Genomic DNA, 19,739 nt, shown 5'->3' on the forward strand with positions numbered 1-19,739 from the left:
CATTTAAGAATACTAGTACCTTGACTATGTTAGGAGCAAGGCAAATTATATTTTCAAGTAGTCTCTAGTGGCTTGTTAGAAAAACATGATACTGAATTTTCCCCAAAGAATAACTTAATTTGTTGAAATTAAATGAAATAGTGTATTCCTTCTTTGTTGTTGTTACTGTTTTTTCTCCTGGTCACATGCAGGATTTCTTTGTTTCTTTTTTGAAATTATATATTATTCAATTTATTTAAATGAAAAAAGAAACTACTAACAGTTCACTCATTTCTTCTACCTCTCATTCTCCACCTCCGTCAACCACCAGTCTGTTCTCTTTATCTAGGATCTTGGTGTTTTGTTTTTAAGATTCTGCCCTGGCCTGGCTTAGTTGGTTGTTTTTAAGATTCTACATATAAGAAAGATCATATAGTATTTGTCTTTCTCTGTCTCACTTATTTCACTTAGCATAATGCCCTCAAGGCCTATCCATGTTACTGCATTAGCAAGATTTCATTATTTTTGTCTGAATAATTCATTGTGTATATGTATATAATCAGTATATACACTGATTATATACATATACACTGATCAGTGTATATACACACATACATATGCAGCATTATTTATAATAGCCAAGATATGAAACCAACTTAAGTGTCCATCAACACTTAAATGGGTGAAGAAATTGGGGAGGGGGGATTAAGTAAAACCAGTCTTACTACAAACTTTTTATAAAATAGAAAAAAAAGGAGAATCACTTACCTGTTTGTTTCAAGCCATTATAACCTCAGCACTAAAAGTGACATGGTTGTCTTAAGAAAAGAAGCTATATTTAAATTTATTTCATGAATATAAATGCAAAAACTGAAACAATACTATGTGTGGCAAAAGTAGGTTTACAGTTCTATGTGAAAGTTTCTTCTTGTATTGTTATTTACTGTTGTATTATTTCCCATATAAACAACTATAAACCTACTCTTGTCCCACCTTGTATAATAGCTAATATACCTATCACATCTGATAGCTAATATATTAGCTATCACATCTAGCAATACACAAAGTTTTATGACAGAGGTATTAACAGAATAGTGGAAAAATGATCACTTTAAGAGGCACAGATAATATTTAATAAAATTCAACATATAATAGAAAGTCTTGGCAACGTAGAAATAGATGTATAAATTCAGTGTTTGATAATGGTGACTGGTTAGGTAAAGTCTGCTTTATTTAAAGAAATTTGAAGGCGTGAGGGAATTCATGATTTGATAAATAAATAAAGAATTATACTGTATGGTTATTTGCATCTTTACAGAGAAAATAAACCAGCAAAATAAAATACTGATTGAGAAATTATGGATTTTTAAAATTATACTTTTTGCATTTTAGAGTCATTCTAAAATGTGCATTTGTTAACTTTGTAACCATAAACAACAACAGAGGTTATTTTATAACTAAAGCTTTAAAAAAGTGTAGCTACATAAAAATATTTAAACAGGGCTTTCTATTGTGAATTGCAAACCTCAAAGTATGAAATAAAATAGCAGTTTTAAGGAGCCTAACTCAAGGCATCTTTGGTAATAAAATTTAAAGTGACTTCCGGCAAAGATGGAGGTGTATATACACTGTGTCTCCTTACACAACCAAAAGAAGGACAACAGCAAATTTAAAAACAAAAAACAACCAGAACTGCCAGAGAATCGAATTATATGGAAGTCCAACAACCAAGGATTTAAAGAAGAAACATTCATCCAGACTGGTAGGAGGAATGGAGACAGGCAGCCAGGGTGGAGAGGATGCACAGCAAAGGAGCAGCTGTCAGACAGGGTGAGGTGGCCTGGCAGTGGCTGGTGGAGCAGGTGGTCCCACATTTGCTTATGGATAAACTAAGAGGAATAACTGGGGAGTGAGACAGACCGTGCAATCCAGAGTTCCAGCACGGTTTCAAAAACCTTGAAACCTCTTGACGGAAAAAACCTGTGGGGGTTGCAGTGGCAGGAGAAACTCCCAGCCTCACAGAAGAGTTTGTTGGAGGGACCCACAGGGTCCTAGAACATACACAAACCCACCCACCCAGGAATCAGCACCGGAAGGGCCCAATTTGATTGTGGGTAGTGAAGGAAGTTACTGAAAGCCAGCTGAGAGCTGAGCAAGAATTACTATTCCCTCTCAGATCCCTCCCCCACATATAGCACCACAATGCAGGGACATGAGTTGTCCCACCCTGGCGAATACCTAAGGCTCCACCCCTTACAATGTAACAGGCCCACCGAGACAAAGAAATATGGCCCAAATGTAAGAACAGATCAAAATTCCAGAAAAAATACAAGTAAGCGATGAAGAGATAGCCAGGCTATCAGATGCAGAGTTTAAAACACTAGTAATCAGGATGCTCACAGAAATGGTCCAGTATGTTCACAAAATAGAGGAAAAGGTGAAGGCTATGAAAAGTGAAATGAAGGAAAATGTACAGGGAACCAACACTGAAGGGAAGGAAACCGGGACTCAAATCAATGATTTGGACCAGAAGGAAGAAATAAACATTCAACCACAACAGAATGAAGAAACAGGAATTCAGAAAAATGAGGTGAGGCTTAGGGACCTCTGGGACTTTAAATGTTCCAACATCTGAATCATAGGGTGCTAGAAGAAGAAAACAGCAAGAAATTAAAATCTGACTTGAAAACATAATGAAGGAGAAGTTCCCCAACCTGGCAAAGGAAAGAGACTTCCAGGAAGTCTAGGAAGCTCAGAGAGTCCCCAAAGAGTTGGACCCAAGGAAGCACACACCAAGGCACATCATAATTACATTACTCAAGATAAAAGACAAGGAGAGAATCTTAAAAGCAGCTAGAGAAATGGAAAGAATTACCTACAAAGGAGTTCCCATAAGACTATCAGCTGATTGCTCAAAAAAGAAAAAAACCTTACAGGCAAGAAGAAGCTGGAAAGAAGTTTTCAAAGTCATGAAAGGGAAGGACCTACAGCCAAGAGTACTCTATCCAGCAAGCCTATCATTTTGAATGGGAGGGCAGACAAAGTGCTCCCCAGATAAGGTCAAGTTAAAGGAGTTCATCATCACCGAGCACTTATTATATGAAATGTTAAAGGGACATATCTAAGAAAAAAGAAGATCAAAAATATGAACAGTAAAACTCACAACTATCAACAACCAAACCTAAAAAAGCAAAAACAAAAAAGCAAACTAAGCCAACAACTAGAACAGGAACAGAATCACGGAATGGGAGATCACATGGAGGTTATCAGCAGGGAGGGGGAGAGGGCGGAGTGAGGTACAAGGAATAAGTAGCATAAATGGTAGGTATAAAATAGACAGGGGGAGGTTAAGAATAGTGTAGGAAATGTAGAAACCAAAGAACTCATATGTACAACCTATGGACATGAACTGGGGGTGGAGGGATGCAGGGCAGAGGGGAATAAAGGGGAGTAAAGGGAGGGGGAAATGGGACAACTGTAATAGCACAATCAATAAAATATAAAAGAAACATTACTCGATGATATTGCAAAATATCAAATGAATTTGATTTTACACATGGTGCCAAAAATTTTTTATATGGGTTAGATTTAACATGAATAATGAGAGTCTTATGTTCTTCATAAATCTGGTGCAAATGCAAGTAATGTGTCTGTGAGCAATCCCAAAGTGGGTATTTGTTCATGCTCATGTCTTTACCTAAATTCTTAATGATTATTTACAAAAACTGATTGTGAATCCTCTGATACTAGTTGATTACTCATTTGTGTTATAATAATAATTATAAAAATACACATATATCCTCCACTGACTTCTAAATATCAAGAGTTGATTATATTTTTCTTACATACATTTTACAGATGGTAGTAAAAACTTTTATGGATATGGATCAGGACTCAGAAGATGAAAAACAGCAGTATCTCCCACTGGCGTTGCATCTTGCATCTGAATTTTTCCTCAGGAATCCCAATAAAGATGTGCGTCTCCTTGTAGCATGTTGTTTGGCTGACATCTTTCGAATCTATGCCCCAGAAGCTCCATATACATCCCATGATAAACTTAAGGTAAATAGCAATATTTACAAAATTGGTTTGCTTTCATAGTTTATACTGCCTTGAGGAACATAGCTTTTGTGTTACTCATCTTGTCATCATAAGATTATATCATAAATTGCAAAACAGACTCATCATTTAGTTACTTTTCATTGACTGTCTACAAAAATGACTGCTATTTTTATGAGATGTTGAAAAGTACAGATCAGAGCTAGTTCCTGTCTGCTCATATCTAACCTTCAGGATAAGCCATCACAAAGCCCTGATGGCTGAATTGAAGGGATAAATAGTGTATCAGAACTTACACATTCAAATGCTTGTTTTTCCCTACAAGTTATTCTACATGCAAAACTATGCTCATCTTGGTGGTCCTGCCTTTGATTGAAATGTTTGAGGAGTTCCTATTTTGAATTGATCTTGAGCTGATTTCATATTTTGAATCATTTTATTCTTGGCAAATTTTAATCCTTTTGACTCTTTTAAGTGGTCCTAAAACAAGTTTGTCCCATATTAGTATTATTTTGGGTTAAAACTTCTTAAGAAAGCTTATCAAGAAATGAAGCACTATCATCATGAAAATTACCTTGGAGTCAATCTATTATTGCCTTTGTTCCACACAACTTTGAAGTCACACATTAAATTCAAAAGTAGGTACTGAAAATTATTATTTACATGTAGGAAATAGTAATGGAAAGACTTGTGTCCAGGTATCCTCAAAATGAAAATAATTGTTTGCCATGATGCACAATGAAGATAGTAAAATGAAAGTTCTGTTGTAGAAGGGTAACAAGATACACAACTGTGGTTCTGTCAGAATGAGAAAGCCTAAAGATTTGTAGCAATAATCTTTATTTTTGCTTCTACTGAGAATGATATTTCATTTAGTCATTTTTGTTTACAACTCAGGGAATTCAAAATTAACATCCTTGCCTGTGAGCTTCTTATAGACACCAGAAAAAGTTTCAACCTTGTGCTTCCACCATTGTGCTTCTGGGCTTTATCCAAATGAATCTTTATGAGCCTGCTGTCGTCCAGTTTCACATGGATTCTCTTGCTCACAATTTCACTTGAGGAAAACAAGTCCTCCAGGATTGCTTTATTGCAAGGCTGTCAGAATGCAGCTCCTGGGATGCTTTTGCTTATTCTTTGCCAAGCTCTTTCAAGTTGGCTTAGCATTCTTCTCTGAGCGATAAAGACAGCGTGCTTCCCACTGAACTTTTTCTCCAACTCATTTACCAGCCAGATGTGGATTTTCTGGAAAGACCAGTTGGGGAACTGAAACAAAGGTTATAATAGTTTTCTGACCACCACCAACTCAGTATCCTTGGCCATTGTAATGTTCAGCTCCTGTACCTGGGCCTTGAGGTCCAAGTTTATGTCCAGCTCCAGCAGAGCCTGGGAGATTCCGGACTCAAGCTCGTCTGGCTTTTCACCATTGAACTTCATGATCTTGATGCTCAGACTGAACATGGCCTTCTCCTTGATGAGCACCAGCCAGGGAAGACATGTAGGTCTAGCAAGGGCTCCTCAAATCCTGCTCTTTATTTTTGCTTCTAAAGGATGTAATTTTATATGATTTACTCTTTTCCAGTTATTTTGAATAGGCCAGTTCCAAGTCATTTGGCTAAAGGAGAATTTTCTTTTATTGTAGTTTGTAAGAGAGAAAAAATATGTATGTATATATTAGTATACTGTGAAAGAATAAGTATTTGTGTCTAAATTAATATATTTTATCATTTTTTTAACAGGACATATTTTTGTTTATTACCAGACAATTAAAAGGTTTGGAAGATACAAAGAGTCCACAGTTTAATAGATACTTTTATTTATTAGAGGTAAAAAAAATTATTTTTTATTTAAAAAATATCACTCTAGAAAAAATTATTTTATTTATTTACTTTTAGAGAGAGGGAAAGGGAGGGAGAAAGAGGGGGAGAGAAACATTGATGTGTGAGAGAAACATGGAGGCAACCGGGACCTGGCCTGCAACTCAGGCATGTGCCCTCATTGGGAATCAAACCCGCAAACCTTTGGTTCCCAGACCAGCACTCAGTCCACTGAGACACACCAGCCAGGGACTGAAAATTCTTAATACTAACTTTATAATGTAAAATGAATCTTTCTGTTTTATACGAATCTCACTTAATAAAATGCCTTTTATTTACTTCTTGATTCTCATATCTTGGAAAGATAAAGTCTATTCCACTGGGAAAACTGTTACGTTATTTGAAACTTTATGTTCATCCTTCTGTTTTTATTCTTTTCTAAATCAGAATGATTAAGTTGAATTAATTTTCACTGCTTTTTACATTTTGTGTGTTACATATGTCCAACAATTTAGAATTTTTCTATTAGAGAAGGTTAATGCCAACAGATTATATGTCTTTTTGAAGATCAGAGTACATGATTATCTTAACAATTGTAATTTTATATGTTGGACTTTTATAAGCTTCTAAATAGATTTTTAATTCTAAAAATTAAATTATATTAATGAATTTGATTTTGGGTAACTATTCTGTGTGTGTAAATATTTTTTTTTTTTTAAGAATTTAGCTTGGGTTAAATCATATAACATCTGCTTCGATTTGGAAGATTGCAATGAAATTTTTATTCAGCTTTTTAGGACTCTCTTCTCAGTGATCAAGTAAGTTATTTTTTAAACATTTCTGGTTGTCCCTTTTCTTACTGTGTATATACACTTAAGATCTTTTAGAGTTACAAGGGAATGTTTTTCTTAGAAGACTATATGGAAATATTTTCAGAGGCATGCAAAAATAGTGTCTTTCTAAAAGTTACAGAAAACTGTGCATCTAACAACATGACAATTTTTCCACCACTTTTACAAAATTTTCATCTTTGCCTTTTACCACTAAGTGCCCAGCAGTTCTATTATACATTACTTCACCTTAATTGTCTTAAAAATGTAAGTGAGAGACACATAAATTATATTAAAATTTAGTTTGGTCTTGATTTAAACTTTCCTATATCTATAGCAATATAACTAAATTATAACATTTCTCTTGACTTGTCTTTGCATATATGTTCTGACAAATGTGAATGGGGACAGGGCAAGTCTTTAGTTAAGATACAGTTATAAGGAGAGAAGCCTAGATGTTCTACTAGTTATAACAGGTCTTCTTAGGTAAGTTTGTATCAGCAGTAGACATAATTATTGAGGACTACAGTTGAGTCTTCCTGGCTAAGGAAGCAGGACCAAAATTGATTCTTGGCTTTATACTTAGTTGATTTTTATTTGTTTGTTTGAAATTCTTTTGAGAGATACCAGGATGACATTTTTAGCACCTTCTAGTCATAAGTTCTGGGAAGCATTTTCTATCAGACTTTTGATTTTCAGTATTGGTGAACTAAAACTTCTAGTGTATGTAGCAAATGTATGTAGCATAAATTACATGTAATTTATGGCTTAGGATTCTTTGTGTGTTTATAGTTTACTTTGGGCAATATATTAATATCTGAAAGGATAAAAATGGTGAAAAACTATCTACTTTCATTATCTTGTCATTCTTTTTTTTGTTTTTGTACTTAAATTTTTATCATGTTTTAAAGTCTGGGGCCATGAACACAAAGATGGTCTTTCTTTCAAATTGACATTTTTGGTTTTGAATTTAACTTACTGCTCAGATCCTTATTGTGTAAGGTCTTAATTTATTTTAAAAGTCTTGATATTTATAAAATACTTTACAACAATACCTTACAGCTATTATAATAGTCAACAAAAGGAGAAAGTAATTAGAGCAGCCAAAATTTCTTCGCCATTATTGGCATGGTTCCCTCAACTGAAAATCCTTATATATCTGACATAGTTGTTTTAAGCTGAGAAGTTTAATTTTTTTTGTATGCCTGGATTTCTTTTTTCTCTTTTCTTCTGTTTCCTTTCTCAGCAATAGCCACAATAAGAAAGTACAGATGCACATGCTAGACTTGATGAGTTCTATCATCATGGAAGGTGATGGAGTTACTCAAGAATTATTGGACTCCATTCTTATTAACCTCATTCCTGCACATAAGGTCTGTATATATGAAAATATTAAAGGTTAATATTTAAAGGTAGTACAACACATATGAAAAATAATTATTATTCACTATTTGTAATCCCACGTAATTATTCCTACTATCATTCTTCAGCCTGAGTAAAATGGAGTAACACACAACAGTTTTGTAGCTAGTATTGTTTTTGGAAGATACATTGGTTAACATATTACATTGTGGAACATTTTTATTCAGTTAAGGGCTACTTATTTTCTGGAAAATTTAAAATGTTTCAGATTTATCACTCATATCAATTACAAGGGGTTAGAGTACTATCTTGGTTAGTTTGTTGTTTTTGTTTGTTTGCTTTTTAAGAAAAGAAAATGTATTTTCTCCTTTATAACATAGATGCAGAGCATAGGAGTTTGTATTTCGTATCAGAACCCAAACACTACATTTTTCTTAAGCACTTTCAGGAAAAGATTTGGACAGAAGCAGGAACTATGTTCAATGTTAACCACAGTTACTACCATTAGTTAATTACTATTAGTTATTAACATTAACCACAGTAACTATGGTTAATGTTAAGGGGAAAGGATGATTCAGAGCTGTTTATTCCTCCCCATTTCCTTTTTCTGTTTCTCTCTTCTAGATCCTTGTAAGAAACTGAAGGATTTAGCTCCCCACAAGGTCCACCATGGGGCTGTACACATGCCTAACCTACTACTGATATTTACTCTCCTGCTCTTTTTCTCTAATGGTTCAGTGACCTATTATCAGATGTTAGATGTAATTATAAAATCTTTCTCTCTTGACTCTGAGTCTCCAAATATTATTTGTATTTTATTGATTCAAATGAATCTGTAATTGGTCAAAATTTTGAGAGTATAGCAAAGGGGTATAGTATATGTCAGACAAAATAAAAGAGAAAAACTTTGAGAGGAATAGATAGTGTATTTGGTGTTTATATTCTAGTTAGTATTCTTATGAATGGGAAATTAAATACGCTTTTAAGAAATAGAAGGGTTGCTTTAATATTGAGCTAATCTTACTCCTTTGCCAGTGGAATAAAAGCCTGAAGCTAGGGTCAGAAATCTGGCTCACTGCCTATTTATGCAAATGACGTTTTATTTGAGCACAGTTAATACTCCTTTCTTTTTACTTTGTCTATGACTGCTTTCACACTATTGCAGCAGAGTTGTGTAGTTGCAGCATTGACAATGTGGCTCACAGAGCCTAAAATGTTTACCATCTGGCTCTTGGCATATAAAGTTTGTTGACTACTGACCTAGAGCACAGGGCTTCCTAGTCTCTCTTTGGGAGAGGTGAAAAATGATGGTGAATGAATCTCAGTTTGGTCCAAAACTTCAAAGTATAGAGATGTTAACAGGTACTCTTCAAAGCAGAATTCATTTTCATTAATTTTTTAAAAATTAAATATGTATATTTTTCTAGTCTTTTTTTAGATCTTTATACATTACAGTGCATTGGAAATCTTGAAGAGCAAGCACAGTATTCAGCATTTCAAAATATAATTTAGTTGACAGTTTTACTTGGAAAACTTTCCAGGTCTACCCCTCTCAGAGCTCATGCTGATCAGACAATGAAATACTGAAATTGTGGTTTGGGGCGGATGCGGGGGTGGGGGGGCGTTGGTGTGTGTATAGGATACATGGGTATCATTGCCAGTTCAAGTTGGTTAACAAAGAAAACCAAAAGGCTTGGATCGATTTTGAGTTTAGTAAAACTAAATTTGATATAGGGTTAGGTTTTTGGCTAACTGGTATATCATTTTAGATTTTGATTCATAGTTGTGTTGTTTCCAAATTATGCATTTAAGACCACTTGACTGAGGAATATTGGGTAAAACTTTGAATGGGATTCCATTGTATTTTTTGCTTGTTGATTTGAAGACTGTAGTGTTGTAATGGTGCTATCACCAAATCATTTCACCAAATCATTTGTAATTTTGCACATTTTTATTGTTTCAGAACTTAAATAAACAGTCATTTGACCTTGCAAAAGTCCTGTTGAAAAGGACAGTCCAGACTATTGAGGCATGCATTGCCAACGTATGTATTTCTGCCTATATTTATTCCAGCGTTGTGTAATTCTTAATCCATGTATTAATTTATTAGAACCTTTCAATATAGGTTTATTTAGCCTATAAACAGTTTCATCTATTTAGAACAAAAGTATGTTACTCTTCAAAAGAAATATCATTTCATGATACTATCAGAAAAATACATGCTTCCATCAGTTGCATACAACTGCCTCTTTAGCATTTTTAAACTTAATACTTTTTTCTAAGTATATATGTGTGTTGGCAAGGAGTGGAGGTGTCATTTAATTTGTCTTCTTGATATTATATTCTGTTTTTTTTCTAACATCCTTTTCAATTATCGGTTAGCTTTTATAGCATCAGCTTTTCTTTGGCCTCCAAGTCAAAATGTATTTGACTTCCTCTGAGTTTTTTTTTTTTTAAAACTCATCCCCACCTTTAAATATTCTTTATTACTAAAGTCATGGAAAAAATTGATTACAATCACATAAAAATAAAATAGAGTAATTAAGACTTAAACATTTTTCTATTAGAAAATTACCTATCATATTCTTTGATGAATTTCATAAACTATCTAAATTGTTTTGTTTCAATGAAAGTTAAAATTTCCTAGAAATATCTTAATTTGAAAGAAAGCTAACAACCCAATTCTATTTTACCTTTCTCCTCCACATAACATTCATAATTTGATGCCTAGTAGTTTATTTCATCTCTTTTGGTGACTATCATATATATTAATTGAAACATCTGTTTCATCCCCTTCAGTTGTATGTGTAATGCCTAACTATAGTTTTTCTTAACACGTTTGTTTAAAAACCTATCCAAGTTTTCAAATGAAATGGATATTTTATTTTTGTTTTAATGTCTCCTATAGTTTTTTAATCAAGTCCTGGTGCTGGGAAGATCGTCAGTAAGTGATTTGTCAGAACACGTATTTGACCTGATTCAGGAACTTTTTGCTATAGATCCTCATTTATTATTATCTGTCATGCCACAGCTTGAATTCAAACTGAAGGTAGGACTGACTATGATTTTTAAGGCCTTTAAGCTTTAGGAGAAAAATACATATGACATAGTTTTTCTTTAGCTGTGAAAGAATAAAATATGAGTTCAGTTTATCTTATATTTAATTAAGGTATCATTTTTTAATCATTTGAATAAAACAGTCTCTCATGAATCATAGAATTTACATTGCAAAATTATACCTAGTTAAACACTGGATAGACACAATGATACAGAAATAGATAGGACTTACAGCATCTCAGAAACTTATGATACATGTTATTAAATGGTATTTATTTTTAGATATGTTTTAGAATATAAAAAGATTTCAAACTGAGTGCTTGACTACACCTATATGACCCTTTCGTAGTACGGATCACTGACAAAAATTTTATTGAATGACTTGGGAGTGTATTTTTTTGTAACTAAACACAAAATTTACAACTCCTCAAAAAATATGAAAAAACTTGACACTTGATCCCCTATCCTGGCTTACAGAAGATAACACCTTATGTTTGCTTTATATTCTGAACTTTTTGAAAGGCTTTTTATCTTCAGTATTTTATTTGATCCTTAAATCAAACTGTGGTATAATTAGGACTAACATTACAGTTTTTGTTGTTGTGGGGTTTTTTTAGATAAAATAAGATGAAATATTTTGCCTAGTTACACAGTTAAAACAGATTTAGGATTAGAACTTTATATTTTAGACTCTTAAAACGTTTACAGGTAATTAAGAATTGTTCAAACTGTCTTTATTAAAAGCATTTGTTGTTTAGTATAAAGGACATTGGTACCAGGCTTCTAAGGAACTCTGTTGTGTGGGAAATGTGTAGAGAACATGGTCTTGCTTGTTTAATAAGACTTTATTTTAACAATAGCCTTAAGATGTTTCCATGCCAAATTATTTCTAGGTATAATGCATTAAAATACTTTCTTCCAATCTATTCATAGAATGGGAATATGAAAAGTCAAGCCTCTTTAATCCTTAAACAAGACTGCCATGATAGATGGTGGGGAGGATTTAGAAACTAAACTTTTAGATTTCTGTGTATGGACTTAATGTAAACTAAGCTAAGCTCTAGTGGTTGTTCATACCCCATTCTGCAGTAGGGTCATTTAATCTAAAGCAGATGTTGTTAACAATAGGTTAACAGCCTGAAAATAGGTTTTATTTGATAGATTTTATTTTAAAATCTCATACAAAGACTATTCTCTCTTTAGTTACTAACATTGAATGGGTGAACAAGTTTTAAAGTCAAATTTTGTTTAAAAGTTCAGATGTATGCATTTTCTTTTTAAAAAAATCAGATGATTTGGCAAAAATCATGTTTCTACATGACAACAAAATGGCTAAAACTGAGCAGTAGCACCTTCTTAAATGAATTATGAGCTATTACCACAGTTCCCAATTATTCCTTTATTTTATACCTTCTCCTCACTGCTACAATTTGATTTCATAGGTATGCTTTAAAGGTACGTGCACAAAAATTTTTAATAAATATCTTAATTCCTTTTTTAAAAACATTAACACTGTAGTGAGTTAGTGTTATACTTTCTAGTCTGTTTTAGTAGTACACAAAGCCATTTTTGTTTTTCTATGTTCCTAGATATTTTACATCTTTCTTAACTTTATACTGAATTAATATTGTATCTAAATAATAGTAATAATGGAATATTTATTTATTGTTTTACAACAGGTGCCATCACCTGTGTTCTTTCTTGCTCCTGACTGCAACACTAGACTGTACCAGTATTATTAATTTTCTCATCACGAATGAAGAAACTGAGATTCAGAGTAGTTTAGGTACTATATATATATAATTAGGGTGCCCCATTTTGAGTTACCATTATGTCCTAAGCAGATAGCCTAGGAAGTTTTTATGACTATGGTGATTATTCTATAGTTATATCTCTGAATCATGTAGCTATAGTTTTTAATAGTTAAAGAGTCATAGGGCACAATGTGTTTGATTTTCATCTGTACTGGGCCACTGCGTGCAACCATATACACTGTCCTCTGCATAGTCCACAAAGCGCTATTCTCAGATGTTTCAGGGCTACCCTAGAGTTGTGCTACGTAACAGCCTTCGCTATAGTCATCGTGGAATTTACCACATTTACATTTAAGACTTTTTTCATGGCATGCAGACAGAGAGACAGACATTTACATCTATCCCCCAAATTTAAAAACATTATAACAGTTACAGTTACCTTATCTTGTTTGGAGTAAAAATTTTCAGAGAATTATTCTGAATCAGTTACTTTGCAATTTGAAATAATTAATAGAGTTAGTTACCTTTTCTAGCCAGGATGAAAAAAATAAAATCTAAGAATAGCCTTTTGAAATTCTTTTTAAGAAAGTCACTGGTAAATTATTGATGTAGAATCTTTAATTTTTGTCCACTCTTTTAATTATTAAGATATATATGTATTATGTAATGTCTTAATGAGATAACTTTACACTTTGGGTTAGAGTAATAGTATGGCTGTACATCATTTTTGCACCAAAAAATTTATCATTTCTATATTCATATTCCAGCCTCACTCAAGGAATTTACTTAAAATTTTAAACAGTGGTGGTAGTGAGGATTGCCTGAGTAAGGGGATGCTGGTGAAGAGGGGCAAAGGGGGAAACATTGGGACAGCTGTAATAGCATAAACAATAAAATATTTAAAAATAAACAAACAGTAGGGGTGAGTTCTCATTTTTATTTCAGTAGATAAATACATAGATGTGAAATGTCACATTATTTGAAATAATCACTAAGCTACTAAAGTAGTCACTTGCAAGTAGAATAAAATTTCCCCTTATTCTAGTGTTTGACATTTAAGGGATAGAGTTATTTCTTTAAAAAAAAAAAAAAAATCTGGCTGATGTGGTTCAGTGGATTGAGTGCTGGCCTGTGAACTGAAGGGCTGTCAGTTCAACTGCCAGTCAGGGCACATACCTGGGTTGCTGGACAGGTCCCCAGTGTGGGGCACGCAAGAGGCAACCACACATTAATGTTTCTCCCTTTCCTCTTCCCTTTCCTTCTCTCTAAAAATAAATAAAAATCTTTAAAAAAATAAATAAATCATGTTGGCCAGTTAATTGTACTTACTCAAAGGCAGCACTAATCTAGATCATCATATCACTTCAGAAAAACTGCTGAAGAAAAGTCATTTTGGGATTATAAGTGTTACAGCTTGATGAAGTTTTTATTTTTACATGTTTGATGCATGTGTCCATTTTATCCATAAAAATCCCTATTCCTGAAAGTTAACATATTCATTAGGAAAAGACTATCTGGATACCATGGTCTTTTATTTTAATAGTTCTTTTTTTTAAAATTTTTATTGTTATTCAATTACAGTTGTATGCCTTTTCTCCCCATCCCTCCACCCCACCCCAATAGTTCATTTTTTGTATGTTTTTCATTAGCATTTATCACCCCTATACACTCTTCTGCCTCCACCCACTCCACTCCACCCCCTAAAATCAGCACATTGTTGTGTGTGTCCATGAGTTCTTTTTCTTTTTTAACTTACTGTCTTTTCCCATGAATATTTGTTCATTGGATTTCTGGTATTACTTTAGATACTATATTTGAACACTTAAAAATCAGCAGTTGCTTTTAGTTACTGCTTTTATTTTCCTAGTGAATATGTGTTTTTTTTAAAAGTTTCATATACCATATGGCTTCATAACAATTTAAGACATGACGTTACTGGAACTGGAACAGAAATTTCTTACCATATATTGATTCAGGGTAATAAAATAGGAGGCCCTCATCAAAAACAACGTTACGTTTTTGCTTTTTTGTAGTATTCAGTTCACTTTTGGATCCTGTTAACATTCATGTTCTTCTATTAAAATTAGTTTTCCTGAATTATGGCATTCTTCTGTGTCGTGTTCTGTAATCAGTGGGGAATCCTTGTTTAACGGGGCAAAGAAGGTGAAAGTGGGGAATATCTGTAACAGTGTTAACAATAAAAAAATAAGTAAAATTTATATATCAAAACCTTAATTGATACACGATTATATTATGTTGGAGCTCAAATTATGGGAAAGTTTCTTTGGAAAGAAGGCTTATTGGGATGGGAATTACTTGCAGTTTTGCCTTTCACAGAATTTTTTCTAGGAGTCTTAGGGAATGTTAGAATTGAATGATTACCTTGATATTACTACAACGTCTGTGTTGACTGCAAACAGTAGTGAAGTAGGCATAAATTAGCACTTGGGAGGGTTTGAGTAAGAGCAAAGAGCAAGATGACCTCGCATAGAATCCAGTCAATTTCTACACAGTAAAGGAGAGTATGTATTTTAAACTTGTCATTATAAGCAGAATATGAAATTGTAGCTTCCCAGGAATGTTTCATTTTATTACCTCTGATCTGATGAATAAAACTGCAGAATTTACTTGTTTTCTCTTTTCTCTTAAGAGCAATGATGGAGAAGAGCGATTAGCTGTTGTTCGACTTTTAGCTAAATTATTTGGTTCTAAAGATTCTGATTTGGCAACACAGAATCGTCCTCTCTGGCAGTGTTTTCTTGGACGGTAAGAGAACGTAACAATTGTGCGGATATTTTCATATTTTCGAGGCCAGTCAATATGGTCCATTTGATTAAAACCATGCATACAGGATGGCTATGGGTGCAGGGAGGAGGCAAAAAAACAAAAACAAAAACCATGCATACAGTCCTGAGTGCCGGACTGCAAACAAAAGGGTGGCCGATTTGATTCCCAGTCAGGGCACATGCCTGGGTTACAGGCCAGGTCCCCAATAGGGGACACATAAGAGGCAACCACACATTGATGTTTACCTCCCTCTCTTTCTCCCTTCTCCTCTGTCTAAATAAATAAAATCTTTAAAAAACAAATAAAAGAAAACGATGCATACGAGGTTGAGACTTCCAGCCAAGATGGTGGCATAGGTAGATACACATTGCCTCCTCCCACAACCAAAAGAAGGAAAACAACAAATTTAAAAACAAAAAATACCCAGAACTGCCAGAAAATTAAACTGTATAGAAGTCTGACAACCAAGGAGTTAAAGAAGAAACATTCATCCAAACTGGTAGAGGGGGCAGAGATGGGCAGGTGGGACTGAGAGGACTCGCAGTGAGGCAGTGGCTATAGGACCAGGAAGGGGGGATGTTGGCAAGCGGCAGCTGGCAGTCCTACATTTGTGTGCGGATAAACTGGAAGAAGCAACTGAGGAGCGAGACAGACCATGCAACCCAGGGTTCCTGTGCTGGGAAATAAAGCCTCAGAAGCTCTCACTGGAAAAATCTGTGGGTTTAGCAATGACAGGAGAAACTCCCAGCCTCACAGGAGAGTAAGTTGGAGAGACCCACACGGTCCTAAAATGTGCACAAACCCACTCACCCAGGAATCAGCACAAGAAGGGCCCAATTTGCTTGTAGGTAGCAGGGGAAGTGACTGGAAGCCAGAGGAGAGCCGACCAAGTGGCATGGTTTCCTCTTGGACCACTCCCCCACATACAGTACCACAACACAGTGACGTGTGTTGCCCCGGTGAATTCCTAAGGCTCTGCCCCTTACAGTGTAACAGGCCCACGAAGACAAAAAAATATGGCCCAAATGAAAGAGGAGATCAAAGTTCCAGAAAAAAATACAACTAAGCAATGAAGAGATAGCCAGCCTATCAAATGCAGAGTTTAAAACACTGGTAATCAGGATGCTCACAGAAATGCTCGAGTATGGTCGCAAAATAGAGGAAAAAGTGAAGGCTATGCAAAGTGAAGTAAAGGAAAATGTATAGGGAATCAACAGTGAAGGAAAGAAAACCGGGACTCAAATCAACAGTTTGGACCAGAAGGAAGAAATAAATATTCAACCAGAACAGAATGAAGAAACAAGAATTCAGAAAAATTAGGAGATGCTTAGGAACTTCTGGGACAACTTTAAACGTTCCAATATCCGAATCATAGGGGTGCTAGAAGAAGAGGAAGAGCAAGAAATTGAAAACATAATGGAGAACTTCCCCAATCTGGCAAAAGAAATAGACTTCCTGAAAGTCCAACAAGCTCACAGTCCCAAAGAGGTTGGACCCAAAGAAGCACACACCAAGGCACATCATAGTAACATTACCCAAGACTAAAGATAAGTAGAGAATCTTCAAAGCAGCAAGAGAAAAGGAAACAGTTGCCTACAAAGGAGTTCCGTTAAGACTATCAGCTGATTTCTCGAAAGAAACCTTGCAGGCAAGAAGGGGATGGCAAGAAGTATTCCAAGTCATGAAAGGCAAGGACCTACATGCAAGATTACTCTATCCAGCAAAACTATCATTTAAAATGGAAGGGCAGATAAAGTGCTTCCAGATAAGGTAGAGTTAAAGGCGTTCATTATCAGCTAGCCCTTATCATATGAAATGTTAATGGGACTTATCTAAGAAAAAGCAGATCAAAAATATGAACAGTAAAATGAGAACTCACAACTATGAACAGTTGAACATATAAAACAAAAACTAAGCAAACAACTAGAACAGGAACAGAATCACAGAAATGGAGATCTCAGGGAGGGGACTAGGGGAGAATGGGGTAACAGGTACAGGGAATAAGAAGCATAAATGGTAGGGACAAAATAGACAGGGGCAGGTTATGAATAGTACAGGAAATGGAGAGGCCAAAGAACTTATATGTGTGACCCATGGACATGAACTGGAGAGGTAGGTGGAAGCTGGTGGGAGAGCGGGTACAGGGCAGAGGGCAATTAAGGGAGAAAAAAATGGGACAACTGTAATAGCATAATCAATAAAATATATTTTAAAAAATAATAAAAATAAAATGAAGGAGAAAAGAATTTTAAAAATAATAATAAAGCCACACATACCAAACTTTAATTGATAAGTTTGTTTCTTTAGTATCTTGTGTTGCTGTCTTTCATGGAAAGTAAATCATACAGCTGATTTTTATGAAGATATCTTATTATTTACCCACATTAATACTTGTAATCTTTTTTGTTAAATAATGTCATTAGAATAAATAACATCTAAGAGTGTTCAAAATCTTAAGATTTTTATTTATTGATTTGAGAGAGAGAGTTACATGGATTCCATCAGTTCACTGTCTCACTTATTTATGCATTCATTGGTGCTTCTTGTGTGTGTCGTGGCTGGAGATCAAATCCACAACTTTGGCATTTTGGGAAGACTCTAACCATCTGAGATACCCGGCCAGGGCCAAAATCTTAATAATTCTTAAAATAAATCATGAATTTCAAGACATGCTCATCCCACTTTTCAGTCTAATAATTTTAGATGTGTAGCCTATATAATTGCATGATGTGTGTTTTGACTAATCGGTATCATATGATTTTGAAATGGAAAATATTCCTTTCTACTCAAATATAATTTATTTCACTTTACAAGAACTTAGAATTATTACATTATATCAACTTGAGGGTTAGGTTGAAAAAAATCTATGAAATGAATTGAATTGCTCCTTCCATTCCCTGTGTGTATTGATTTTCTTCACTTCAAACACTGATTGAAAAGTTGACTTTTACTATTGGTATCCTGGATAACATTTGAGGTTCATTATTGTTTAATTCAGCTGATTCAGGAAATGAGCTCAGAAATGTTTTTAAAGTAAATTCCTTATAATACGCCTTATAATAGTCTCAGGTTAAATGTTAAAATATAACAACAGTCATGACTGGTGTGACTCATTTGGTTAGGTGTCCTTCCACGAGGCGAAAGGTCACTGGTTTGATTCCTGGTCAGGACACATCCCTGGGTTGTGGCCTGGTATCCCATTGGGGCAAGTGTAAGAGGCAACCAAGTGATGTTTCTCTCGCTCTCCTTCTCCCTCCCCCCCCACTAAAATAAATAAAAATCTCTTTAAAAATTAAAAAATTTACATTTAACAAACAGCCCTGGCTGGGTAGCTCAGTTGGTTAGAGCATCAACCCAACATGCCAAGGTTGTGGGTTTGATGCCCAGTCAGGGCACATACGAGAATCAACCAAAATGGTGGCATAAGCAGACATGGCTCACCTCCTCCCACAACCACATCAAATTACAATTAAAATATAGAACAGCCATCATTCAGAACCATCAGAAATCAAGTTGAATAGAAGTCTGACAACTACAGAATTAAAGAAACCACATCCATCTAGACTGGTAGGAGGGGTGAAGATGTGGAAATAACTGGTCCCATACCTCCCAGCTCAGGGTTCCAGTGCAAGGAAGATAAGTCCTCACAATTTCTGGCTGCAAAAACCAGTGAGGATTGAGTCAATGGAAGAAATTTCTGGAGCCCCAAGCAGTTCCTCTTAAACAACCCACACACAGACTCATCTACTCAGACTTACTCCCTCTGAGCTGCAACACTGGGGTAGCAGCTTGAAATGCACCACTGGAATACAGGAAGAAACTGAAGTGGCTATCAGCAGGCAAACTGAGGCCATTGTCCCTTTTCTGAACCCCACCCCACAGAGCCAGCAAGCTGGTACTATATCTGAGACTCTTAACCCAGCTAACACTGTTGGCCCTGCCCTGGAGAACCCCTGAGACTCCACCCCAATTGATTTAGGGGCCCAGCCAAACCACTTTCTCTATGGATGTCTGGTCTTGGCTCATGCTCCACAACTTCCTAAGTCCTCCGAAACAGGCAACAGCTGGCCTCAGTGAGTCCCAGGCCCAGTACT

At 35.0% G+C, this 19,739-nt stretch overlaps 2 protein-coding genes and 1 pseudogene across 5 annotated transcripts in view; 1 reads left to right on the forward strand and 2 right to left on the reverse strand.

The window, feature by feature from the left end:
- Nucleotides 1-19,739, reverse strand: part of N4BP2 (NEDD4 binding protein 2) — a 212,197-nt gene that overhangs the window by 173,981 nt on the left and 18,477 nt on the right. The window lies entirely within an intron of this gene.
- PDS5A (PDS5 cohesin associated factor A) overlaps nucleotides 1-19,739 on the forward strand; it is a 110,365-nt gene that overhangs the window by 29,072 nt on the left and 61,554 nt on the right. For 3 of the 4 annotated variants that reach the window (XM_053922064.1, XM_024573847.3, XM_053922066.2), the window contains exons 3-9: nucleotides 3,838-4,041; nucleotides 5,778-5,864; nucleotides 6,576-6,673; nucleotides 7,932-8,058; nucleotides 10,011-10,091; nucleotides 10,956-11,096; nucleotides 15,509-15,624. In XM_053922064.1, coding sequence (XP_053778039.1) covers nucleotides 3,838-4,041; nucleotides 5,778-5,864; nucleotides 6,576-6,673; nucleotides 7,932-8,058; nucleotides 10,011-10,091; nucleotides 10,956-11,096; nucleotides 15,509-15,624 — 854 coding nt within the window. The remainder of the gene's footprint in view (nucleotides 1-3,837; nucleotides 4,042-5,777; nucleotides 5,865-6,575; nucleotides 6,674-7,931; nucleotides 8,059-10,010; nucleotides 10,092-10,955; nucleotides 11,097-15,508; nucleotides 15,625-19,739) is intronic. The other variant, XM_053922067.1, reaches the window with a different exon arrangement.
- LOC112316885 (small ribosomal subunit protein eS7-like) overlaps nucleotides 4,563-19,739 on the reverse strand; it is a 33,650-nt pseudogene continuing 18,473 nt past the window's right edge.

This window comes from Desmodus rotundus, chromosome 4, assembly GCF_022682495.2.
Source record: "Desmodus rotundus isolate HL8 chromosome 4, HLdesRot8A.1, whole genome shotgun sequence".
Taxonomy (NCBI): Eukaryota; Metazoa; Chordata; class Mammalia; order Chiroptera; family Phyllostomidae; genus Desmodus; species Desmodus rotundus.